This window comes from Strigops habroptila, chromosome 15 (genome assembly GCF_004027225.2).
Source record: "Strigops habroptila isolate Jane chromosome 15, bStrHab1.2.pri, whole genome shotgun sequence".
Taxonomy (NCBI): domain Eukaryota; kingdom Metazoa; phylum Chordata; class Aves; order Psittaciformes; family Psittacidae; genus Strigops; species Strigops habroptila.
In genome coordinates, this window is record NC_044291.2 from 9771970 (window position 1) to 9797997 (window position 26028).

Here is a 26028-nt window from a genome sequence, read left to right on the forward strand (position 1 = left end):
CTCACTTTCCTCCATGGAAATGCCATGGCTGGTGAGGGCAACATCACCCACTACCACATCTAGAGCCCATCTGGAAAGATCTGGGCTCTCCACCATGCAAGTCAAGATGTGCTTCTTGAGAAAGGATTCTGCTGCCTTGACTGACCCACGCAGAGTCCTCACTGTGTGAAGCTGCTGAGGAGGACAAGTCCCAAAGCAAAGTGCTTCCCACCTTGCCATGAGGGTATGCGGAGAAAATCAGAAGGGTCAAAGCCCAACTAGAACTTAATTTGGCTACTGCTGTGAAAGACAATTAAAAATGCTTCTATAAATACATCAGCAACGAAAGGAGGGCTAAGGAGAATCTCCATCCTTTATTGCATGTGAGGGCAACATAGTGACAAAGGATGAGAAAAAGGCTGAGGTACCCAATGTCTTCTCTGCCTCAGTCTTTAATAGCAAGACCAGTTGTTCTTGGGTACCCAGCCCCCTGAGCTGGAAGATAGAGACAGGGAGCAGAATGAAGCCCCCATAATCCAACAGGGAATGGCCAACGACCTGTTACGCCACTTAGACACACACAGGTCTATTGAGAACGGATGGGATCCACTCAAGGGTGCTGAAGGAGCTGGTGGAAGTGCTCACCAAGGCATTTCCATCATTTCTCAGCAGTCCTGCCTCACTGGGGAGGTCGTGGTTGACTGGAGATTACCAAATGTGATGCCTATATACAGCAAGGGCCAGAAGGAGGATCCAGGGAACTACAGGTCTGTCCATCTGACATCAGTGCTGAGGAAGGTTATGGAGCAGATCATCCTGAGTGCCACCATGCTGCACATACAGGATGACCAGGTGACCAAGCCCAGACAGCATGAGTTTATGAAAGTCAGGTCCTGCTTGACTGACCTGATCTTCTTCTATGACAAGGTGACCTATTTAGTGGATGAGGGAAAGGCTGTGGCTATTGTCCACCTGACGCTAGTGAAGCCTTTGACACCGTTTCCCACAGCACTCTCCTGGAGAAACTGGCTGCTCATGGCTTGGATGGGTGCACTGTTCACTGGCTAAAAACCTGCCTGGATGGTGGGGCTCAAAGAGTGGGGATGAATGGAGTTAAATCCAGTTGGCAGCTGGTCACAAGTGGTGTTCCCCAGGGCTCAGACACCCTGAAAAAAGACAATGCTTATGCCTTGGGTCTTCCTCTTTGCTTTACTGAAGGCTTCCTAAGAGCAAACACAGAGGTTCTCCATCAAGGCAGCCAGCCAGGGGCTGACCTAAAGGCCAGGCAAGGCCCAGGTGGGCTCTTGCTCTGAATGCACAAACCAGGCTGAAGTCCCTCCTGCTTTTCAACTTCTTAATCACAGTTTGACCGCTCTGTTTTCAGACTGACTACAACACTCATCACTTGTCTTCTTTCAGTTGTTCAATGTGTGTGGCTTTAAAAAGAAAAAGAAAGGCAAAAAAATAAACCAAAGCTTCTTTGTCACTAGCTGATGACAGAAACAAGACGTCTTGGAAGCCACCCCACTCCTCTGAGTCCCCAGCTCACCTCTCTCCTCCTCCTTTCACAAGGAAAGTCTGAAGTGATGGCTTTGTTTAAAAGCTTTAGATGGCACTTTTCAAAGCAGGGTTTCTGCTCTGAGACAGCTCTCCACAGAGCAGCACAGGGTAACTACTAGCAGAACGAGCCTCCAGCCCTTGCCAGGGTATCTGATGGATCTTTTAAGTGAACCAGGCTTGCTTTTTCAATCATCCAACTCATCTTTTTATGAAGAACTCACAGAGCTGCCAATCAGCATGGCTGCAAGCCTGCATATACACACAGAGTACCAAAAACTGGAACAACTCCTCAGGATACCTGAACAGTTTTGACAGAAGAGCATCTTGCATCAAAACTGGTGTGGGCAGCACATACCATGGCAGCCTAGCATTGCTTTAACAAGCCTTACCCCTCTATATTTTGCAGTTCTCATCTTTGCTGCGTGTCAAGATGGAGACAAATATTCTCTTTGCTCTTTTGGAGAGGCAAGACCTTGGGTTTGTCTCATTAGACACCTTCAGATACAGTACCTTGTTGTCTAGGTCGAAGAGGTAGGAGTCCTCTTCACGGACGTCTGCCTCTGAATCGGATATCAGCTCACCAACGTACCTGCAGACAAACAGGGAAGGCAGAGATAAGATGCTCATGCAATCACATGTTTGGGTTTAAACTTCTCTTTCTGAGAAGAGGGAAAGAAAGGGATACAGTCCAGCCACAGGTGGCAACCCCCAGCCTTACAGTGCAGGTCATCTCAGAGCCACCCAGGCAAACTGAGCTTTGCCAACTTACAGCAGCTAAAATCTGGCTCCAAAGTCCATCTTTTCAGGGCAACACTTTCAATATTAAAACTGGAGTCTTACTTCCAACAAAATTTACTTTTTCTCCGAGGACTGTCTTTCCTTCTGCAAATCTCTTTGTTGGCCAAGATCAACACATTAATCCAATTCTCCTTCTGTTCAGATCATGTCCTGGCTCTCCTGTACGCCACTGCAGTGCTTGTGCTGTTTACATCCCAAAGCTAAACGGTTGTGTCTGTCCCTCCTGTATTTTCCAGGGTATTTTAACTGATTACATAGGCTGCATACTTTATAAAGGTTTGGTTTTGAAGCCTTAGGTCTAACCTAACCTGGCAGGATCCCTGGAAGGATCCCAGCTTCTTTCTCTATCCCTTTTGAACCAGAATAAATCAGAACTGTGATCCAGTAACAGCCACCTTGTTGTAAAACCAGGTGCAAGGAAGATGCCAGATCCTCTGAGCACCACGATGCACATGCTGCTTGGCCTGGCTTGCCGAGAAGGACTAAATACACCCACCACCTTCCACACCCCAGACAGATGCTGGTTTTGCTGCAACCCCCCCTTGGTGCAGGAGTCCCCACTGCACTGGTGTTCCCACGTTTGTCTCCCTGTCTCCAGGTTAAACAGTTTTGGACTGCCAAGGTTCAACATTTCCTGCCCTGACCTGCTTGCAATCAAAGTAAGAGACACAAAGGAGAGGTACTGAGCCAGAGGGAGGATATGAGAAAGCAGCAACAGCACAGTAGTACCTAATTCTTCCAGGCCTGCACTGCAATGCTAATTAATTATAAGCAAAGGATTCACAATATGAATAAATGAATATTTTGCAGCATCAACAGAGATTCCATGATCAGCAGCCATTATCTCAGCATTCCTCTGCAGCTCCCAAGGCATTTCCAAGTGTTAACCAACTGTATCCATTTCCCCCTCTGGCTCGAGGCAGCATTTAACTGCAGGGCTGGGACAGAGGAAAGCCACAAAACATCAACCTGGAGAGGACCCATTCCATGACAAGGAATCATTTGGTTGCAATTTCCAAATCTGAGGGATCTGGTCAGAGCAGGAGGCTGTTGCTGTGTGTGATCCTCCTCTCTGCCCCATTACATCTTGTTATTTATGAAGCACTACTGGAAATCACACACTCAGTGGTGACCTAAAGCAATAGGAAGATGATGGCCAGAAACAAATTGCTGTAGCATGGCACAGTAGCCAGCATCAGCTGAGAAAGAGCTGAATAATGCTGCATGGGGAGTGCTCTGCTCAGGGACACCTACTCCAGGTTTACAACTCAGTGAAACTAAAAACCACAATCGAAATAAATACTGTTGGTTTGATGTTCCTTTAAAGACAATTCCTGTAATTTATTTCCTTTCCAGGACTGCTTACAAATACAAACAGTTCCTATATTTCCCAGATCAAAAGTTAGGGAGGGATGTGCAAGAAGCCCATGTTCCTACACAAAAAAAGAGCAGGAGCATCAGTCGCTTCGTTTAAGAACTCCCAACGTCAAGCCAAAGTCTTTCTTCTCAGCAAGACATTCAGGATGGTGCTGGCAAGTCACTACATCTCAGAGTTTTACCCTGCCACTCATCACTGGCAAGACCAGAGCTCACTCCTTGCAAAAATCAAGAGCAACAAGAAGTTCCCTGGACAGGCTCCAGGGTTTTCCATGCAGTGTGGAAAATGGGACACTTGGGCCTTCTCTGGCTGAAGGGGTGGCTAAAATACCTGGTTCAATGCAGATGGTATCTAATTAAAGCATCACTTTTTCATACAGAAATGAAACCACATAATGGACATGCACAGAAAGGAACAGACTAGAGTCTCACAAGCCTCTGCTTTTCTGCACCCCACTGCCTCTAATTCACTGCCTCTCTGATAAAAGCCCTGAACCAGCTCTGCCACTTCCACAGCAGTTCCATCACCTCCCAGCTGAGTATGAACAGAGCAGATCCAAACACCCCACAGCAACGTCAGCACAGGATGAGCCACAGCAACCTCTGAGCACTGACAAACTGGGAAGGCAGGGAGAAACCTGCACATGAGCACACTCCTGGGCATTTGCGAGTGGAAGAGCCTAAGAACATTGTGGGAGCCCAGCGGGGCAGGGAGGATGCTGCTGCTGCCTCTCCCCTTGCTGAGCTGCTGCTTCCAGGACTGTGCTGAAGGTACCAGAGGCTGTTAGCAGGAGGGTCCAGAGCAGCTGGGAGTCTGGAGCTGACAGGCTGGAGAGGTGGGCTCATGCAAACCTCATTAAGTTCAACAAGGCCAAGTGCAAGGCTCTGGTGAGACCCCCCCCTGCAGTCCTGATCCAGCTCTGGGGCAACAGCACAAGAGGAACATCGAGCTGTTGGAGTGAGTCCCAAGGAGGCCACAGAGCTGCTGCGAGGGCTGGAGCAGCTCTGCTCTGGAGCCAGGCTGAGAGAGCTGGGCTGGGGCAGCCTGGAGAAGAGAAGGCTCCTGAAGGGGAGACCTTAGAGCAGCTCCAGTGCCTAAAGGGGCTCCAGGAAACCTGGAGAGGGGCTTTGGACAAGGGCTTGCAGGGACAGGACAAGGGGAATAGCTTTAACCTGCCAGAGGGAAGATTGAGATGAGGTCTTAGGCAGAAGCTCTTCCCTGTGAGGGTGCTGAGGCGCTGGCACAGGGTGCCCAGAGAAGCTGTGGCTGCCCCATCCCTGGCAGTGTTCAAGGCCAGGTTGGACACAGGGGCTTGGAGCAACCTGCTCTAGTGGAAGGTGTCCCTGCCCGTGGCAGGGGTTGGAACTGGGTGAGCTTTAAGGTCCCTTCCAACACAAACCAGGCTGGGACTCTGTGACTCCATGGAGCAGCTGGGGCTGGGGAGCCCTGGGGACAGTGGCAGGGCTGACTGGCACTGGAGCTTCACTCCCAGCTGCCAACTGCTCTGAGCACTGCTAAACGCTCCCTGCAGAAGCTGCTGTGGGGTGCCAGAGGGACAGCCCAGAAGCAGAAACAGAAAGGGAAACCATTGTTGAAGTGATAATAGAGAAAAGTTGAAAGGTTTCTGAAGCACAGACCAGAAAAGCACAGGCTGAAAAGTTGTATGTGTGTAAAAAAGGCATTTATACAGAAACAGTCAGGACCAGCAGAGCTTTGCAAAATGAAAGTGTTGTGAGAACTACTCAAGACCTGCCCTCCACACAGGCAAATGTGAAAAATCATGGAATAAAGTCACCCTTACACCAATACAATTATCATCCTTCCCAAGCAGAGTAAGAACTGCTGTATGAAGCCACTATCTGCTCAGGGCTCTAATCCAGACTTTCAATGCAAAATGCTCTTCCACAGGAGCTGATCCCAGGAGCTGCTGTGTGCAAGCAGCCCCCAAACACCCCTGGCATGGGGGTTTCTTTGCCAGAGATGAGAAAAAGAAGAAACCAAGTCTATAGGTTGCCCATGAAGAATCACAGGAAGGACATCAGTGCAGATGGAGGAAGAGAGGAGGACTGCGTGTTGGTGAGTTGAGTAATAACATGTGTGAGTGAGAGTGATGGAGATAAGGAGGAACATGCATGGGCAAGACACAAATTAGCTCAGCTTTTTAGTATGCAGCTTATTATCATCTAATGATGAAGATGACAGCGTCAGCAGCTCCTGGCAAGGGTGGAGGGAAGAGTTAAGCATGGTCATGGTATCTGTACCCCATCAGCTCTGATGTGCTCCACAATGCGCCCATCTGTGTCCGTTACACTGTCAGGGCTGCCCTGTTTCCCAGGGCTGCCAGATCACCACTGCCAATACCTCTTGTGTATTTAGCATTCCAGTAGGATTTGGCAAAGTTGGTGCCCTTTCGCTTTGGGAGCAGTTTACTTGCAGGCTCTGGCTCACCTCTGGATGCTGAAAACCAGGGCACTGGGATCTTTGGTACTTAACAGAAAGCCCCACCTGAAGACAGACTTGGGACACTCCCCACAAACAGCAGTTTTAAGCTTTACCTCTGCACAAAACATGTTCTCATCTGGCAGCTCCAAACATGGAAGAAATACTTGGCCAATTCAGTGTAGAATTGTCTTAATTCTACAACAATCTTCCTCAATCCCCTGCCCCAATTCTAGAAAACATCAATAACTAATTCTAAAAAACCCCAGCACCTATTTCCATGAAGGGCACAAGTCCAGCCTTCTTTAGAAGGTGTTAACTCACTGTAGCATTGAAATGAAGAAAATACTTCCCAAAACATCTATAAAGGACATATACCACTTTAAAGCCTGAAAATGGCAAGGGTCAATGGCAGTTTGTTCCCTTGACATACATCTGAACATTTTTGGTCTTAAATACTTTACTGAATCAGGGCTGACACATGCTTAACACCAAGTGCTTTACTGTTTTGTTGAATAAGACCAAAGCCGGAGCTGTGACACTGGAAAACCTCTTGAGAAGTCAGTACTGAAACAGAAAAAGATCCCACAGAAAGAAGCTGTTCCCAACTGCCTTGGCCTGAAGTGTCCCCAGGCCACAGTGAACACGTGAGTTGAGCACATGTGCAGCACAACCCAAATGCATTCTCCCCTCTTCACTTGTGTTTCAGAGGGGTAAGAGCTCAGCACAGATCCCAGCAAGTCAGAGTGGGGGTGGAGAAAGCTCCACACTATGAGGAAAAGGACAGAGCAGGAAATGGCATCAGGAAACTCCACTCAAATTGGCTGAGGGCCCGATACCAATTTGCTTGGTGTGAAAACCTCTCCTTAAAGAGCAGCAAACCACCCCGGCCTCGGGAAGTGATGGGCTTGTGGGAGCTACTGAAAGCTGAGGAACTTACTCGCACACAAAGGTTCCCAGAGGAATGTCCTGCATTGTTCGCACACCCCAGCCCATCTTTTGTGTCCGATAAAGCTGCAATCGAGTCCTGGAAAGAGGAAAAGAAGCCACGTCAATAGCAGCACTGCACAAAAAGATGATGAACTTTTATAGAGGGATAAGCAAAAAAGGCAGCAACCTTCCATTGCCACGAACTCAAAGCTGATTTTGATACTCAACCCCCAGTTCTCACACTGGCACCACTGTGGGAACACTCCACTCCCACCACTGCTCTGAGCATGTGGGCAGATAATTCTTCACTATGAGTGTGGTAAGACACTGGTTGCCCAGAGAAGCTGTGGCTGCCCCATCCCTGGCAGTGTTCAAGGCCAGGTTGGACACAGGGGCTTGGAGCAACTTGTTCTAGTGAAAGGTGTCCCTGCCCGTGGCAGGGGGTTGGAACCGGATGAGCTTTAAGGTCCCTTCCAACCCAAACCAGGCTGGGATTCTATGATGGAAACTGCCTGGGGACAAGGGACAGGCATCCATCACCCCTCTCTCCCTGCCCAGCTGCACCTTGCTGGGTGCACCCCTCAGGACGGGGGAGGAGGATGTGGGAGTGGATGCTCCATGTGGTTACACCACTGATGATTGACATGTAGGATACCAGAGTCTCACAACCAGCATTTCTTTTCCCTTCCATGCACTCAGGAGACGGCCGGGAAGGTGGAAGGGGACTTAAGGCAGTGTAGCTCTGCAGGGAGGGTGCTGCAGGGCGAAGACAGGGAGCTTATGGTGAATCAAGAACACCTTAAGTGCTCTGATCCCTCTGCCCTCTGTAGAGGCCAGTGCATTTAGCAACTCCATCATATCCAGCTCCCTGGCTGAAAGACAAGGAAGAAATGCTGCAACTTGAAACTTCTTGGTGTAATTGCTGCTCTGTGGAATTTTACTGATGGAGTTTATAGGCAGAGAAACAATCCTGTAAGTCATTGTGCCTGCTGCTCCGCCAGAACTTGAGTTAAGTGCAGGATGAACAGTCTCCAGGGCTAGGGAAGGCTCATGCTGTCCCCGAGGGAACCAAAACCCACTCTCAGCAACGCTGTTATCGGAATAAAGAGAAATCCGATGTCCACCTTAACTTCACGCTGTTGCTTTTCCCAGTACTTCTCTTCCCCCCGCCACTCCCTCCTGGCACCACCATCAGCTCAAACCAGAGGCTGTGCATTTTCTTGTATTTGCTCCCAGCTCCTGGAGCCTTCACCAGGGTAAAACATAACTTCAGGAGAACGATCACTCTCAGAGTGGTTATAACACTATTTTGGGCTTGAGGAAGCTCCCCATGTTTTCCCTCAGCCACCACAGCAAAGCACCAAGCTCAGGTTCAGGCTCTGCTGTCGGGGCTGAAACAAGCAGCAGCTCCGATCCCAACTTCCCAGCTAGGCCAGGTCATCCTGCCAGATGGAAACATGTGTGCTGCTGAGCGGAGTTAATTTGGAGCAAATCTGGTCAAGGAAGCACTGAAATGGAGCGGGAACACCCATGTGTCACACTGCAGCCCAAATGCAGGAGGTTTCCTCCCCACGGACCTCAAGCACAGCTCTGCCAAGCACCCGACCGCAGGCTTCCCAACACAGCCGCTCTTCCCAGGCTCATGCTTGGGTTTCCAACACATCCCGGCTTTCAGAAAACACTTTGGCAAGGCAAAAATACAACAGCAACAGCTCTAGGTGTACATGTTCTCAACCAACACCCACAGAGACACCGGAGCTCTGGAGCTCAGCAGGGAAAGCCAAAAGAGGTGAAGTTCTGTGGAAACACAGCGAGCTACTTTTCCTTACTTATTCTTAATGCTGCAAAATGTCATTGAAACTACAAGGCTTGCAAATCAAAGTGTTGCCAGCACTACAAAAACTTTGCAAAAGTCTTTTTTCCAGTGGGACTCCTTTGGACTTAGTGCAGTGGCGAACTTCTCCACAGCAGAGGTCCAAAACACAACATTGACACTTTCAGCCTGGCACCAAAACCATAATGGCTGATCTGCAGCACTGAGGCCAACAGGTTAGGCAGGTATCAATCAGGGGGAGTCAGGCCAATAGCTGGATGTTTTGAGCAGCCAACCCTGGGCATGCTGGCCTGTATTTCTAATATAGAATCATAGAATAACAGGCTGGTTTGTGTTGGAAGGGACCTTAAAGCTCATCCAGCTCCAACCCCCTGCCACGGGCAGGGACACCTTCCACTAGAGCAGGTTGCTCCAAGCCCCTGTGTCCAACCTGGCCTTGAACACTGCCAGGGATGGGGCAGCCACAGCTTCTCTGGGCACCCTGTGCCAGTGCCTCAGCACCCTCACAGGGAAGAGCTTCTGCCTAAGAAGAATCTCAATCTCAATCTCCCCTCTGGCAGGCTAAAGGCATTAAATATAGACTGCTAATTTACAAGTTCTTCTAAATGAAGGCTTTGCAGTTCCTGCTGCTTTATTTTCTTCACACGTCTCCACCTGAGAAGTTACATCTAGGCTGCTCAAGCAAACCCACAAGCCATTCTATGTTCTATGGTCAGGCTGATGAAAGAACACCACAGTTTCAACATCACAGCAAGAAGGACAGGGTGCAAATATTAACTGAGCTCATCAACCTGCTGCTGCTTCATTCCCACCGGCAGCACACTGGAACCCATTTGCATCCCACCACTGTGTGGTGGCACCTGCCCCTACTTCTGCCTCACCTCAGGAAGTCCTGGGGTTTTGTGGGTTTATGGGTGAGCTGAGACTAGAGGGCCAAAAAGCTCACAGGTTTGGTGTTGGTCTTGCCAAGATAAACGGTGTTTGGATCCTCCTTCTCACCTGAGCCCATTCTGCACCACTCGGTTCCTACAGGTTCTCCAGCACGAGCACGCGTGATTGCACTCAAAGATCAGCGGCGGCTCAGCCATGTTGAATTCCGGCAGGAGTCGGCCATCCTGAAGAGGAGAGGCATTCCAGACTGGGTTAGTTGTTCCCTCTTGTGACCCTTCCAAACCAGGGGCAAGCCAAGGGCAGAAATTCCCTGAGTGTTAAAGCAGGCCAGGGATCCCCAAGGCAGAGTATGCCCCAACCTCCCCCAAACCAGTGTGAGACCTCAGCTTCTGTGGTGGCTTTGCGCTACCCTGACAGTGGTATCACCAACATCTGGAGATCATCATCACTATCACCAACAGCTGACAAACAGCAAGAAACCATCTAGATTTTTATTGCCTGGCATCACCCTATACACCACCAGAAAAAACATCTTACAGTGCTGTGCAAAAACCCAGAGTGCATCACCATCATTATTATCATTTGCAGTGCTGGAGGGAAGAAGCAGATGCTTTGTCTGCCTCAGGAATAAAGCCTAAACTTCCAGAGTACAAGGCCAGTACACCCAAGTTCTTTGAACCACATTATCTTCCCAAGTAACACTCCCAAAAAAGCTACAATTCAATTATTAACCAACCCAAGATAGGATTAAGGAAGCAATAGATGCAGTTCATCATATTTAACAAATTTGGCTTTTAAGGCTTGAAAGATATAATCACCTATTAACATGCAAATAAAATGACTACACAGCAAAGAAAGATGCCAATAGTCCCCCTGGGAGAAACTTGCCGAGATTCACAGAAGTTCTGATCTTAGCAGAACCTGTCCAAATGTTAACCTCAAACCCTCCCTGAAGCATTGAAGCACACTTACCCAAACCAAACCAGGCTTCTGGCAACGCTGCAGTTAAAACATCTCTACTTTGCCTTCATCCAGAAGGATTACAATGATAACAGATAAAAGCAGGCAAAAAACCTCTTTACTACCCTGCCCTTGTTTACATACGGCAGCTTTGTCTGTGCTGCTCTGAACTGGAAGCTGATTTCACGCATGGATTATTCAATACTCTCTAGCACATGGGTGTAATTAATGGCTCAGTTGGCATGTGAGTAACACAAATAAGTAACACTAGAAAAGCTTCCCTGCGTACGTGTTTTGTTGTTATCGCACACACCTCAAAACTGAGACTACAACTTCAGGCATTTTAAAACAAAGAGAAAGGAGTTGTGCAAGGAACTGGTTTAAAGGTACTACTATAAACCCCGAATTGTGCAGAGTTCAGCTCACAAACAGTGACCTGACCCACCAGTAGCTTCTGTGTCCTCACCTTATCATACCAGCAGCGCATACTGAGTTGGCCACACATGCAGTTACTGGACGAGCAGTCGTCTATACATACACAATACTGGAAGAGAAAACTGGAAGTTACCACACACACATAACTGAAAGAGCTACTTGTGTGACTGGGTCAGAGAGGAAACCACAAGTCTTCTTGCTGCAGCTCCTTAGCCAGAAAGACAACGAGTCTCAACAATTCAGCAGTGGTTTTACTCCATTATCTATCTCTGCGTGCGAGTTCTGTGTGCTCTCATACTGAGCCACCTTCCTTTCTCGTGAGAGGTTGTCCCCCTGTGTTATTAACCTTCCTCCACACCCTGTGAGCTGTGCTCCACACTTGAGTGGAGTCCTTGAGCACAAGGATAGCTCCAAGGAGGGACCAGAGCTGGGAGATGTTGCAACATGAGGTTTCCTTCCTGCCTGCTGCTTGCTTCTTCCCACATGGGTGCTCCAACTGGCTCTGGCACTCCCCAAGCCAACACTGTCCCACCACCAGCTGCTGCCCAACAGGGCTTGGGCATGGGAAGTTCACTTCAGCCATCTGAGAGCTGTGTCCGGAGAGGGGTCACCCTTACCCTGTGCTTCCCCACCTCTACTCTCACAACCCAGGACTTCCAGGACTTTCAGTATCACACTGAAGACCTCGGCCTGCATGCTGCAGTCAGCAGAAAGACAGCATGAGGAAGGTCTCCCAACAACTCACTAACTTTCCAGATGTAGAACAGAGGAAAAGGATAAATGAGAGCCACATCAGCCAGCACCAGATGGCTGATGCTACAGCACACAGCTGAATACAGAAGTTAGCTTAAATCTTGGAAAAGGAATAAAGCAGAATCCCATCTCCTAGAGCAAGAGCTGGAGTTTAGGACTACAGCCATAGCTGGAATGTGATGGCCATATTAAGAGCAGACATTCCCATTTGAATGCCAAACCCATTTTGCGGTGCAGTGCACCAGGACAAGGAAAACCCATGTGGATTCACAAGCTCCCTCACCTGTAAATGGGTGATGTTTCTGTCAATGTCCATCGGGGAGGTGACACAGTTCTGTGAAACATATTTGTAGTTGCTAGGACAAGGCTCACTGTCCACAGAGTTGACACAGGGAATGGGGATCCGCTCATAACCCCGGGCGATGTCTCTGTCAGTGGCAGAAAGAGAACTGTCACAGAGGAAAAGTTCCCCTGAAAAAGGCCCATTCGAATGCCATCCTGGGACAGAATTACTGTCTTTGATCACTGAGCACTCAAAGCCTAAAGCAATTCAGACTAGCAGAGAGTTCATTTTTTTCCACCCTGTCTTACAGATTGTTCTTTGTGCTTGTGAGTATTTCCATTTGGAGGATGAATTTACAAACCAGGATCTGAATCAGCATGTGCTTAGATCTTGCTAAGCTCAAACTGACCTTCACACCAGTTTGAAAGGCTAAGCATGCACTTGCAGCCCTTTCTTAAAGCAGGCCCTCAGCCTCCCCTGTGCAAGGGCTCTACCTCATGACCCCCAAGCAAAGCCAGAGGTATTCTCACCTGCTCACAACCTTCTCTATCTGGACAGGCTTCTCAGTAGATGATTCTTTGAGAGTCTTGTTCATCTGTAGGGCCACCCAGACCTGAGAGTTAAGGCTGGAGCACTGCAGCGGAGTCTCACCCTCCTTGTTCTTTAAAGTGACATCTGAGCCACGGGAAAGAAAGAGACTGCAAAAGAGCAAGACAGCGTAAGCATCTCCTGAGAGAAACTGTGCAAGGGGAAAACAAGCTACCAGCCCTTAAGGGGCAAGGAAGAATCTGTAGTAGTGAATAATCACCTGAGTTTCCTGTATTAAGCATGGTTCCTTCTACGTGAAGGCGCTGGCAGAAGCCACAGACTGGAGCTCTAGGCACTCATGAGAGCTCTGGTCAAACCTTGCCTTGCTTCAGGCATGACAGGTACCCTGCTGGTACCAGCCTAACTTCACACAGGCTTGAAACTCTCTCTGGCAGGGAAAGATATGGGGTGGAAATGGAAAAGTCCCACAGGAAACTGGTACTGGACTTGGCCCTTGTTTATACTCACCAGTTTTTGGTGAGTACCCAGGATGACTTTATTCATAGCAGTGATGGAGCAAAGGGAAAGCCCTGTTACCATATTATGCCATGCTAGTTATGGGGAGAAAAAAAGCAAGCTTTAATCAAGGATGTCTGAGGCCTTTCTGTTGGGAAGCCCAGGCTGAGCACAGCCCCTCAAGCATCTGCCCAAGACTCCAGCACCACTCCTTGTTTCTTGCTCTACTTTCCACCAGCTCTAGCAGCAGCTTGTATTTCAGACCCACTGCCCCTAGGAGCAGGGTAACGGAGAAACAAGCCCTCCATCCCAATCCTGGTTTGTGCTTAAACACCAAAGGCATTTCAAAAGATCTCCTCAGCTTGCCAGCCAGTAACCAGGCAGAAAGGAGTGACCAGGGGAAGGGAGAGGAGCAGCAGGGCTGGAGCTGTACTTACACTACACACTCGTAGCGATTCTCTCTGGCTGCAATATGCAGGGGTGAGTCGCCGTGAATATTCACTGCATGTAAATCACACTTAGCAGCCAGCAGGATCTCTGCTATGTCAACACAGCCAGAAAAAGCAGCCCAGTGCAAACAGATATTTTCCTCCTGGGGGGAAAGAGAACAGAGCAGAGGCTGTTTAGTGCATTAAACCCCTATCGCTTTGGGATTCATCATCCTTAGCTCTACACCTGCAGCATGCAACATGTGGTTTGCAGTCTCCTTCCTTCTGTCTGGGACTACCAGGGTGGGCAGGGAAATCTCTGCACAGATAAGCAGGGAGTTCTCACTCCAGCTGCCTCCATGTACCAAGGATGGGGAGGCTGCACACAAAGTGGTCCATCGCCTGCCTTAGACACACAGGCAAATCATCTGTCTCTAAGCTACAAACTAGTCTGGATCTATCCATGAGAGAGGTGGCAGACATGAGCCAACATGCTGGAAAAGGCTAGAAGCTGAGCTTCCCCAGCCCAGCCAACAGGAAAGTCAGCATGCCTCCAGTGCTACTGAACTAAAGAGAAAAAGAGCACAGCACAAGCTATAGGGACTAAGAAGGTGCTAGAAAGAGAACCACGAGCCACAGCGAGAGCAATCAATCCAACTTCAGGCAGCTCTTAAATACTGAATGTACTCATCTCTCACTAGCAGCACTGGAAATAGCTGAACACTCATCTTTCTGATGGAGGTATTTTAAGCAATGATACTCTGTTTTCAGTTCCAGTGCAATTTGCAGTACACTTCGAACCCTTCCCCATGACAAGCTCTGAAGACATCGATTAAAACAGTGCGGTGATAGTAATGATCAATTAACTTTCTTCTATTTCTTTTTAAGCAAAAATAAAGCACATCTCGTAGTGACTGCAACTTAGATCCTTTCTTAAATGGGAAGGCTATTGACATGCACCAGGGAGTGGAGAGGCCTTTTTCTATATAGCTTCTGCCTCCCAGTATGGTAACATGCAGGTAAAGCAAACCCTAATCATATCACATACAGAAAAAGTCCACCATCGATTGCACACCACATGCTGCTACACTTGGACTTGCTACTCTGCCTTGCACCAGCTACTGCTTGCAGCACGATCACAATCAAAAGCATTTCTCCTGAAGTTTGATGGTTCCCAGCACAATACCTAAAGGGGCCGACAAGAAATCTGGACAAGGGATTTAATGACAGGACAAGGGGGAATGGCTGTGAGCTGATGGGGGGTGGATTTAGAGTAGGTCTTTTAGGCAGAAGTTCTTCCCTGTGAGGGTGCTGAGGTGCTGGCACAAGGTGCCCAGAGAAGCTGTGGCTGCTCTGGCAGGAGGTTGGAACTGGGTGAGCTTTAAGGTCCCTTCCAACACAAACCAGTCTGGGATTCTGTGATGATTCTATGATAGTGGCTGATTTCTGAAATGGATTCCAGGAAGGACCTTACATTGTCACGGATGTTGATGTCCGACCCCTTTGCAAGCAGCAGCTTCACCAGCTCAATATGCTTGTACTCGGTGGCCCAGATCATTGGCGTCCAGCCTCCGTCATCCTGAGGAAGGAAAGGGAAAGGGTGAAGCATGCAGGATGGGCAAGAGGTCTCCTGCTGGCTTCACAAGCCCCTTGGCAGCCACAGCAGGGTGCACCTTGCCCGGGAGCCACAGACCCCTTTCCTCCCCACATCTGTCTCATCACTCTTCTTCAGTCTATGCTGCTGCAGGGAGGTCCTTCAGGGTCCTGCAGAGCCCAGCACCATTTGAACCAACATGCCTCAGCAGGCTGGAGTTTCTTTGCAGCTCAGCACACTGGCAATAGATCTCCAGGTCATTCAAATACTGTCCAAAAGGCACAAGGAACATCCATCCCAGGTAAGAGCTACTGCAAAGCTTCCTGAGAAGCCTGGGGGTGCTGGGGTTCCCCCAGAACCAGGAACCCTGATGCAGTGCTGCCTCACCCCATGGCAATGGATAAGCTCTGTGATTGCAGGGGCCAGGCTCAACCCATCCCACAGCATGTCCATGATCCCACCATTTCCCTGCTAGGGAAGAGCACAGTGACTCCCTTGAGCAACAGGCTCCACTCCACTCTGAGGAAACTCAGAGTCAAGGAGAAAGTGCAAATCAAGGCATGTGCAAGGAAAGTTTCCATAAGGTCAGTGGAGAGGATTCGCCTTCTCTGATGGACCGAGATGCCCATGGGACTGTCACCACAGAACGTTTTTCAGGTGCCCCCCAGGAGTGTCCTTGAGAAACTCTGCTGAGACTTGAGTTCCTCACCTGAGAAAAGCAGCTCCTGCCCCTCGCAGAAGGAACTCACCTGGCAGTTGACATCCATCTTCCCATTGGAGAGGAGGTACTGAACAACGTCGTAGTGCCCCTTCTTGGCAGCCAAGTGCAGACACGTGGAGCCCTCTGCATCCTGGACACAACCACAGAACAAGCACTCAGAGGACATCTCCTCCCAGCGTTTCCCATGTCTGTACAACTCCAGTGATCCTCAGGAACACTAGAGAAGTTCACAGATGGAACAGAGGACTCCAAAAGCCCCCAGCTGCTGTGAAGGAGGCAAGAGAGCAGGAGCCTACGCCAGCACTGAGCAGAGGGAGCCTTACACAAAGCCCAGAAGTGCAACCCATGCAGAGTAGGAGGCTGAGAGTGCAAAGGCTATGAGAAGAGATGTCTTTTTGAAGCCTAGGGAAGGTACCAGCCCCAAACCCTGGCAGATTGATGCTCCCCTTCCCCAGCAAACCCTCTCCAACTCTTCTCCATGTGCTGGAGAGCCAAGGGGAGACAGAAATCCCTTACAGAGGCAGTGTTTTCACTTTACATCAGAAAAGGAGCCTTGTCTCAACCTCAAATGTTCCATTCATACAGTTTTTTTGCTGGATTTTATTAGCACGAGGCCTTATCCCAGCACCCAGCAGCAGGGCAAAGGGGTGTCCTGCACAGGGGCTAAGAAGCTCCTGAGAGACCAAGTCCCCAGCGTGCCCGCAGCTGTCTGCTGAGATAGGAGATAAAAAGCAGCCACAGGTTGAAAGGAAAAATGCCTTTGGGAGCTGAGAATACAAGGTCTGGAGGAGATGGACAGGCTGTGAGTCACAACAGAGACACTCCCACGCTAACACCTAAGATCTCAGTGGCTGGAGTCTGATTTTGATCAGGCCTTTATATCCCAAGAGCTTAGCAGAGAGCAAGGCCCAGAGACCAGGAAATGAGGAGGAGGAAATGAAAGACTGGAAAGCAGAATTGCTCCTTCCAGCTCAGCCCCTGGAAGAAACACGGGAGGCAAGAGCTTTCAGATGGAGCTGATCAGGCAGTGTGGCACAGGGCTAGGGAGCAACCCCCCGCGCAAGGACAGGACATCTCGGGTCAGGAATTACACTGTGTGGGCTTCTTGGGGTGAAGAAGGGGTTCCTACACCCCCACAAGTGCCACACCTGAGTAATACCCCCTTAGATTAGCATGAGCCAGGTGCAGCTTCTCAACCCTATGTAGAGCGGACACATGCTAATATGATTTTTACCTAAATGTCTAATTTAGATGAGATCTTAGACAGAAGTTGTTCCCTGTGAGGGTGCTGAGGCGCTGGCACAGGGTGCCCAGAGAAGCTGTGGCTGCCCCATCCCTGGCAGTGTTCAAGGCCAGGTTGGACACAGGGGCTTGGAGCAACCTGCTCTAGTGGAAGGTGTCCCTGCCCGTGGCAGGGGTTGGAACTGGAAGAGCTTTAAGGTCCTTTCCAACACAAACCAGGCTGGGGTTCTATGATTCGAATATCAAGTTTCTGCAGGTTTTGTGTGGGGCTTCTACACCCCATCAACACCTTCACCTGGGGTCTGAGAAGTGCCCCCAGCACCCCTCAGCTCCCTGTGCTGGGCACACACTGCAGCAGCTCATGTCTGGATTTCTGATGGCAATGGCTGGAGCTCATTTTAAGCTGCAGTGTTGCTGCTTTCAAACAGATGACTAATTTGGTGTGAGAAACTAATTAACATAATAAACTAGTCTAGACTTCAGACGTGATCTCAGGCTTCTCATTTGCTGTCGCAAGCTCAGGACTCCTTCCTCTCCTTTGCCTTCAGAAGAAAAAACCCCTCTCTTCACTTCCCCAAGAATAAATCAGGCAAGAGATATCTGGATTGCTCCAAGACACTTGGGACAATGGTTAGCATGAACCCACACATGCTTGTCCTATCTTTTCCCCCTTCTCAGCGCAGAACCAGGTTCTCAAGGATCTGTTTAAGGCTTGGGGTGGGCAGCACCTTGTGCAATCCTCCTTGTCCTACCAGCTCCCTCATGAAAAGAGCATCCCTGCCCTACCGTACCCCCCAGCAACAGCAGAGGATCGTGCCAACAGCAGGTTGCAACAATAAGAAGTTCACATGGGGAGGGTTCTTGAGCTCCAAATAGCATCTGATGTAGGGGACTAATACACGATCTGTGTATTTTCCAAGACTGCAAAGTAACCAGAGCATGCTACAGGCAAACGGACAGCTGTGTTTTATTGTACTGGTTTAAATTAAAGGGTAGAGTTTGAAGATGGGGTACAATTTTGCCACTGCAGCATGACTGCAAGAAACCACACGGCAGTCCTTTGGAAAGCAAAGCTTCCGCTGTCATTTCTGCTGGCTTGGCAAGCACCTAATTACCAGCCCATTTTAAAATGTCACCCCAAAAGTCTCATTATTGGAGTCTATAGAGAAGAAAACTCTGAAATCAAACTCCAAAGTAACTGCAATGGATTTTAGTGGCCCCATATGAACTCAAATACTTCTTACATAGCAAGTGGCAGCACTTGCCCCAATCTGCTCACAGCCAGGACACTGCACCATCCCAATGATACCACCAACACCCAGAGCCTTGCCAAGCCTTCATGCCCAAGACAAGCAAGTCCATCTCCCCTCCGCCTGTGCACTTCCAGCCAAGACCTATCAAGAAAGAAATGATGGACAGAGGCTTCTTCAGAAGAAAAAGATAAGGAATCAACAGCTACCTTAGGATCTACAAGTGCTCCAGCCTTGATAAGGTATTTCACAGTTTCCAGATGGTTGTTTTCTGCTGCTTCCATCAGTGGGGTCCTCTGGTCTTCAGAGCAGGAGTCGATATTAGCACCAGCCTGTGAAGAAGCCAAGGCAAATACAAGGACAGTTACAATCACTACTGGTTAGCAGAGGAAGGATGTGGGAGTAGTGATTTAGTAGCAAGGTTTTTGCTGAAATTTAGCCATATTGAGCTGGGGAGATGAAAAGAAAAAGGAAATAAACCCAAGAAAGAAGACAGTGCAATTTCACCTGGTTTGGGAAGCAGCACACACTGCCTGCCCTCCCTCCTGCCTTCTACAGCCAGTAACCAGGGCATGAGGAAGCCAACAACTGGTATTAAATAGCTCTTGTTATTAATGGATTTTGTACTGCTACTTTCTAGATATCATTTCGGAAAAATGAGCTGCCTCCTTTCTCCAGCAGCTTTGATTTCCCTGGTCTGTAATTTCTACGGACACAATGAACAAAGCAGCCAGCTCTTCCCAATGTCACAAGCAGCGGGAACAACTTGCTGATTGCAACAGAAGTAGAAGCTGTAAAAGCACTCCTAGAGATTGTCTAACTATTCCTGTGGAAGTCAATGGTAATGTTTCTACAGAGGTCTCTGAGCATAGTTCAGTTCAGTTCACAGTTGAGCATGGAATGCCTTGAACCAAAACCTTATTCTTTTCCAAAACACTCCTGTGTTGTGTGTCTTGCCTGCTTTAACTCTTTGGCTTAGCTCAGGAGCCCACCCAACACCTAAAACCAGACGGTCTCTGAGACAGCCCAACTCCTGGCAGGTCACACATGCAGGTACGTGTGTGAAGCACAGATCTGCTTACAGCAGCGACACGCTGACTCAGGTTCACCCCTTCCAGGTGCCTCCCACTGAATGCGTTTGTTTTGATCACTTCAAAATAGCAAGAGCTACTTAAACCAGACCTGAGAAGAGGCATTTCAAGTCTAACAAGCTGGGGACATGCCCAGCCAAATCCTGTTCTACTTCAGTAGCCAGACATGAGGGAAGAGACAAGATGATGAAGGATTTTGGAAACAAACCAACTCTACTGATACTTAATTCAAGTTGTTTGTAGTATCATCTCAAACATTTTACTCCTTTTACTCATACAAGTCACTCTGTTGTCTTCACGTGCAGTAACACGAGTGAGAGCAGCAGGGTAGGCCCATAGATGCATCTTCAAACAGCACTTTGTAAGCCTCTGGCTCCAGGTGCTGAAATGCAACATCCCAGCAGGCTTGCTCTCAAAGCCATGTCACTGCTGCTTTCTCAAGAGCCCTTTAAGGTTTTCCAGTCACACAGGGTAAACAGAGTATCCTTCCAGTCACTCCAGGTGATAAATGGCAGTACAAAAAGGAAAAACTCTAACTTTTTAAATCCTTCTTTTTCCTTCACATCATTTTGGAGTGGATTCAACAAAAGCACCCCTATGTCTTTGACCATCTTCCCTCCATTAGAATCCAAATTTCAGACAACAAGCCAAACATGCATCTGCCCTTCTCTCCACATGCAGGACCTTTACCCTGTAGAGGAAAATCCTGCTGGATTTACCCATGTTTTGGCAGCAGGGAAGACAGGGGCTGGCTGCCAGGCTCCAGAGCCTACCTGCCTTTGTCATGAGGAGCCTCTTGGCAGCAGCTTGCAGATGCCCTGCAGCCTGCCTGCAGTCCGCCTGTGCTGGCACATCTGGCAGCACACCACTGCTGGCTGTGATGGACACGTAGGCTCCTACGAGCTCCATGGTGCCCTACATTGAAGCTTCACATGCTTTCATCATGTGGGGCAGGAGACCAGAAACCACAGGAAATGGCTTGTACAGAAGAACGTAAGTGAAGACAGACCTGAATCAGCATATGGCAGATGTCCACATGGCCAGACTCGGCGGCAGCATGGAGAGGGGTTCTCTTATTCTGATGCTCCATTTTAAAGTTAGGGTCAATGCCGTCCACTGGAAAACAAAGCAGGGATGTTTTCAAGCACCATTCAGAGATGAGAGAAAAGGGTAACAGGAGAACCAGGTCTCAACTACAGCCTTTTAAAGGATGGGTTCCCAGCCCATTCTCAGCCCTTCTCATGTCTGCCCCATGGCAGCCCATGGACATTCAATATGCAACAGCCCTCAAAGCAAGAGCTTCAGAAATTTAAGACTTTTAAGGCATCACAATTTCTATATAGGCCATTCTCCTTCTACGCAGGCCATCTCCCCAGCCCTGGCAGTGTTCAAGGCCAGGTTGGACACAGGGGTTGGAGCAACCTGCTCTAGTGGAAGGTGTCCCTGCCCGTGGCAGGGGGTTGGAACTGGAGGAGCTTTAAGGTCCCTTCCAACCCAAACCAGTCTGGGATTCTATGATTCAGATTCACAATTCACCACTTCTCTGTGCAACAAAACCAACAAACGCTATACAAAGATAAAAATGAAAACAAAAAACTGCTTTGTTTAAAGCAACAGAAGTTGGAACCAATAAAGAGTCAGAACTACCTGGCCTTTGTGTCTAACCACTAGTAACCGCAATTAATAGCAGCGATCCTTGTTGCATCCCTGCAAACACAGGCCCACAGAGTGGATGGAGCTTCTCCAACTACCAGAACTGGGGATGTGACCAGAGACTCTCACAGCTGTGCAAAGACTGTCAGATGATGATGACAGCCAGACAAAGATGTCTGGGCATGATAACATGTTGCATATGATGAGGCCGTAGTCAAATATCAATGAGTAACACTTTTGTGCTATTGAAGACACGAACAATGAAGCTAACACTTGCTAGATGAAAAGAAAGAAGAATCTGATAAATGAAAAGAACAGAAAGCATCCAAAAACGTACTGCAAAGTACTGGAGTGGAAAGGAAATGATCCCAAGGAAACACTGTGTCCTTCAAAAGGGAGATTCCTCGGGAATATTTGTTGGTAAAAACAAGCTCAGCAGCGAAAAGTCATCTGGTGACAGACAACTATGTACCCCCCAAACAAACCCTTTGTACTGAAGGGCTCTTCTCTTGCTGATGGGCCTCAGCTTAAGCTGACTCCCATCTTTTTACATTCCTACTGGATGCAAGTACCTAACCATTCCATTGCATGGAAAGGAAAAGTTCTATCAGACTGGAAACATTACATGTAGGTGATTTGGGGACAGATCTGGATAAAACTGCGCCCAAATGCAGAAACAAGCTGGGAGCAGGTCCACATTTCACAGAAAGATGAAGCCATTTCCAATGACACATCACTTGCAGAAGTGGCTTTCTCCTCCAGCTCCACTCACAAGGGGCAGTGGGGAAGATGACGTGCTGCCATGCTGGGAAGTGGACTCTGGCAGCTGCCTGGCAGGAGCTGGGAGTACTGCCAGACACACAATGTCCTGGGAAGGAGCCACCTACCCAACATAAGCAGGACTTTTTGCAGCTCTCCTTGCCTCGCAGAGAAGTACAACTGCTTTGGATGGAATCGTAACTTCTTGGGTCTGCAGGAGTGGGGAAAAGAGGCACAATTAATACCCACTGAAGAACACTCTTGGCATTCACCCCACCCCACTGCTACCCCATGTGCATGACAAAGTCTGTTCCTATGGTACAGCTCCAGAGCACCAGCAAAACACAGAACAAGCCTCCAGAAGGAGATCTTAAAACCCAGTTCCAACCACAGCCAGCCTTGTTCTTATGACAACCGTTATCTATTCAGTGCTGCTTATCAACAAGTTCTGGGTATTACAACTGTAAATGGGAATTCCTAGTAGTTACAGCTATGGTTGGAGGGCCAGTGAAAAACTAAATCCTCCAGACAAACCACTGAGAGCTGTAACTGTTCTGAATCAGTCATCTTTGGGGGGTGACAAATGACTGAAGTGAATAAGAACAGGTCTGAGTGGAACCAACATCCACAGAAGCTAAATCTCAGTCTTCTCTAGGTTAAGCAACTTTGCTAGGAATTGGAGAGACACAATGGTGTGTTTCTTACTTTTCCGAGTCCAGGGCAATCAGGGCACTTTCCAGAGTTTCTTTAACTGGTCCCTGGGTCAGGCTGGTAGTAGGCTTTGGGAAAACTGAAGACCCAGCTATGTCAAACCCTTCAGCAGCTGAACTTTCTGGCTTGTCTTCCTCTGACAACCGCGTTCCAGTGCCACTGAAGAGAAAACGAGAAACAGCCAAAGTACAACCATTAAAAATACACAACAGTATTTGGATCTCATGCCAAAGAAGGGAAGGAAATGGATTTTAAATACAGATAAGTGTAAGTGAAATCGAAACACAAACCAATGTATTTTACAGCCTTTTCGGTAAGAACTTGCCCCAAGAAGTTACACTGCCCTATGAGTACCTTTTGATGTATTCTGTGCTACAGGAAACCAAGGAATGTGGGGAAACAAGGAACATAAAAGCCACCAAAACAAGATCAGATCGGATGGAAGTCAAAGCACTGTTCAATGAAGGGATGGCTGGTTTTTCCCTCTGCATTTTCATCCTCTCTTTATACTTGTGCCCATTGGTGCAGGGCAGGAGCTACAGCTAGGAACTGCCTGAATTTCCCTGTCACTTACTTAGCAGAGTTGGCAACATCAACTCATTCCACTCTTATTCCATTCCTAACAATAAGAAGAAGGGATGGTTTTAACTCCTGAACCCCTCCTATCTTCACAGTTCATGCTGCAGTCGCTGCACTCTTCTCCAACACAGCAAGCAACACAAACTACACACAGATTCCTGCAGCTGAGTTTGGCTTGTCACAGAAGGAGCAGAAAGCACGTGGCTCCGTCAGGAGCATTCAAATGCAAAGCATGGTCTGGCATGAGATTTGAGATCACTGTGTGCTCCCAAGCTCACCTCCCTGTCGTGGTGTCAGCCCTTCCCTCCACAGCTGCTGGTTTCTGCTGCTCGTAGGTCAGGGACACCGTCGAGGTTGTGTCTGCTTTTGCTATTGTCACCTCCTTTGCCTTGGAGGCGTCTTCCCCGCAGTGTGGGCAGTAGCTCATGTCGTTGACCTGGGAGGCACAGTTCTTATGGAAACGGTGGGAGATGCTGCTCTCCGGCTGACACTCCATGAAAGTGCCCTAAAAGAACCACAGAGAAGAAATTCACACCTTGGTCACTTCGTGCCTTACCCCTTCCACATGCTCCATCCACAGATCTCTTAAATACTTCATTTATCACCACTCTTGTCCCTGGCGCTTCCAATACAGTAAGCAAGCACTGCCACTTCTTTAGAAGAGAACAAAACCAAGTTAATGGGGAAAAAACTTGGTTAGGGACTGCAAAGCAAGTTCTTTAACTGCTTGGGAAACAGAAGCAAGAAGTTCCGATTTCCATCTCTTTCATCTAATGCTTAAGTTCTCACTTATGTTCCCAGAAGTGCCAGTGTACTGTAAGGACGCCCCAAAACCAGAAGAGAAAATTTCAGACCTGTGTGCTGAGCCAGCATTAACACTACCTGACCAAGCTGCGCACCAACCATTCCAGCACCTCCATGAGTACAATTAAACCAGCTCTTAACCCCAGTGTAACCTCAAGTATGTGACTTCTCTGCCTGGAGCCTGTCTGCTGTTTAACCCCAATAATGTGGCCAACTGCTCCTTCAACAGACTTGTCCTAAAATTATTTTCCCTTTCCAGCAAAGGGAAAATATTTTTTCCTTTCTTTCAAACTGAACTGAAGGACCCCAGAACTCAGAGCCCTGTGATATCAGTGCTACCTGAAGCTCTACTGTGCTCTGTGCTCTTAGTGATGGACAGCACAAACCAACCCTCCCAGGTTTACCTGTGAACTATGGGAACTACACGAACCATGACTTGTCGCTGAGAGATGTACAAGTGTGTAAGAAAAGACTAGTTAAACCCCACTCTTCTCCTGAATTCATGGCCCTCCCAAGCAATCTAATTAACTCTGTATCAACTCTGCAAAATGCCTTGAAGGGTTTTATGGATCTTAGCCTTTAAATGATCTTCAACTCAGCATGAAACCCCAGGATGGCTCCATTTATACAGTAATGTTTGAGCCTACTGTAGCATCTTTCATTGAGTCATCTTCAAGAACACTGGCATCAATTAATCCTCCTCACAACCATGAGGCCCTCAATTGGTGTTTTTCAGCTTTACCAACAGGGAAACTAGGATGCTGACAACTTAAAGGACTGGACCATTAAAAGCCTCAGTGGCAGAGGTGGAAGAAGCAACAGATCTCAAACACTGCCTTGTTCCAGTGCCATCGCTCAGGTTTCCCATCTAAACCATCATAGGCAGATGGGGGGACACTGATGCGTGCACACAGATTCATTTACAAACCAAGCTAATACAATTTCTGATGCAATTGATCTGTACACAGAAAACCCCAAACAATCCTTGTTCCAAAGAAATTCCTAAGGCAAAACTTCCACCGTGTGAATTCCCAGTGAAAACCCTTCAGTAACACTCCTTAGGGACTCCAGGAAGATAAAGGTGATGATTGCAGCTACCCTCACACACATTCCTGTTTGAAAACACCACCTGATGTGCTGTGGAACAAGGTGGAGCTGATGCCAGGAAGTCAGTAAACCCCTTTAGGTACCACTTCCACCTTCAGCTCTTCCAGCTACTGCGACAGGTACCCCCTTCCCTAGATTGAGAGCACGGACTTACTGCAGTGCAAAAGTATCCACAGCCAGGGCAACACTGGTGTTTCACCATCCTCCCTCTATGGTCCTCACACAGCACCAAAAGCTGGACTTTGTTAGACGGGCGCATCAGTTCATACTTAACCACACTGTTTGTGCATCGGCCCAGCTGGAACAGGAGAAATTAAAGGAAATGAAATTACTGGAGACCAAAACACCCTCTGTGCTTGTGCGGAGGACGATCTTGCACACTGCCTTGGTGAGCCCTGGCTTTTTCACAGTAATTCAGACGTGTGCCAGATAGCATTAGCAGTGCAGCAGGAAGCTGGGAAAGCTGCTCTCACAGGAAGAAATGCATCATTTACTAACTAACATGCATGTGGACCCTGAGTTGTTTGTTCCTTGCAAGAAAAAAAGATCTTTAACTGGAAATAGGCAGCAGCCAAGCAGCAGCAGAAGGGGCAGTCCCAAGGGCCTGACTCACCCAGCACAGCTCTCGGCTCGCCAGGAAGAGCTGGGTGTTGGTGACCATGAGAACAAGACCATATGCACTAAATCTTGTTACTGCTCAAAAGTTAAGTCACAGGAAGATAAATGGAAAAGTAATTGCTCTTCATTGCCAGCAGAGTTATCATCTGTGCTGGTTCCAGCACTGGCCCCTGCCCAGACCACAGGG

The 26028-nt window shown here is 48.5% G+C and overlaps 1 protein-coding gene across 22 annotated transcripts in view; it reads right to left on the reverse strand.

Annotated features, from left to right (window-relative positions):
- The window catches only part of EHMT1 (euchromatic histone lysine methyltransferase 1), a 118651-nt gene that overhangs the window by 3490 nt on the left and 89133 nt on the right, over nt 1–26028 (reverse strand). For 19 of the 22 annotated variants that reach the window (XM_030506939.1, XM_032920307.1, XM_030506942.1 and 16 more), the window contains 15 exons: nt 25378–25521; nt 23591–23817; nt 22728–22892; nt 22151–22233; nt 20620–20726; nt 18729–18851; nt 16056–16157; nt 15187–15291; nt 13722–13876; nt 12771–12938; nt 12241–12385; nt 11236–11313; nt 9918–10033; nt 7095–7181; nt 2050–2128 (listed from right to left, as the gene is read on the reverse strand). In XM_030506939.1, coding sequence (XP_030362799.1) covers nt 2050–2128; nt 7095–7181; nt 9918–10033; nt 11236–11313; nt 12241–12385; nt 12771–12938; nt 13722–13876; nt 15187–15291; nt 16056–16157; nt 18729–18851; nt 20620–20726; nt 22151–22233; nt 22728–22892; nt 23591–23817; nt 25378–25521 — 1884 coding nt within the window. The remainder of the gene's footprint in view (nt 1–2049; nt 2129–7094; nt 7182–9917; nt 10034–11235; nt 11314–12240; nt 12386–12770; nt 12939–13721; nt 13877–15186; nt 15292–16055; nt 16158–18728; nt 18852–20619; nt 20727–22150; nt 22234–22727; nt 22893–23590; nt 23818–25377; nt 25522–26028) is intronic. The other 3 variants (XM_030506953.1, XM_030506960.1, XM_030506959.1) reach the window with 1 other exon arrangement.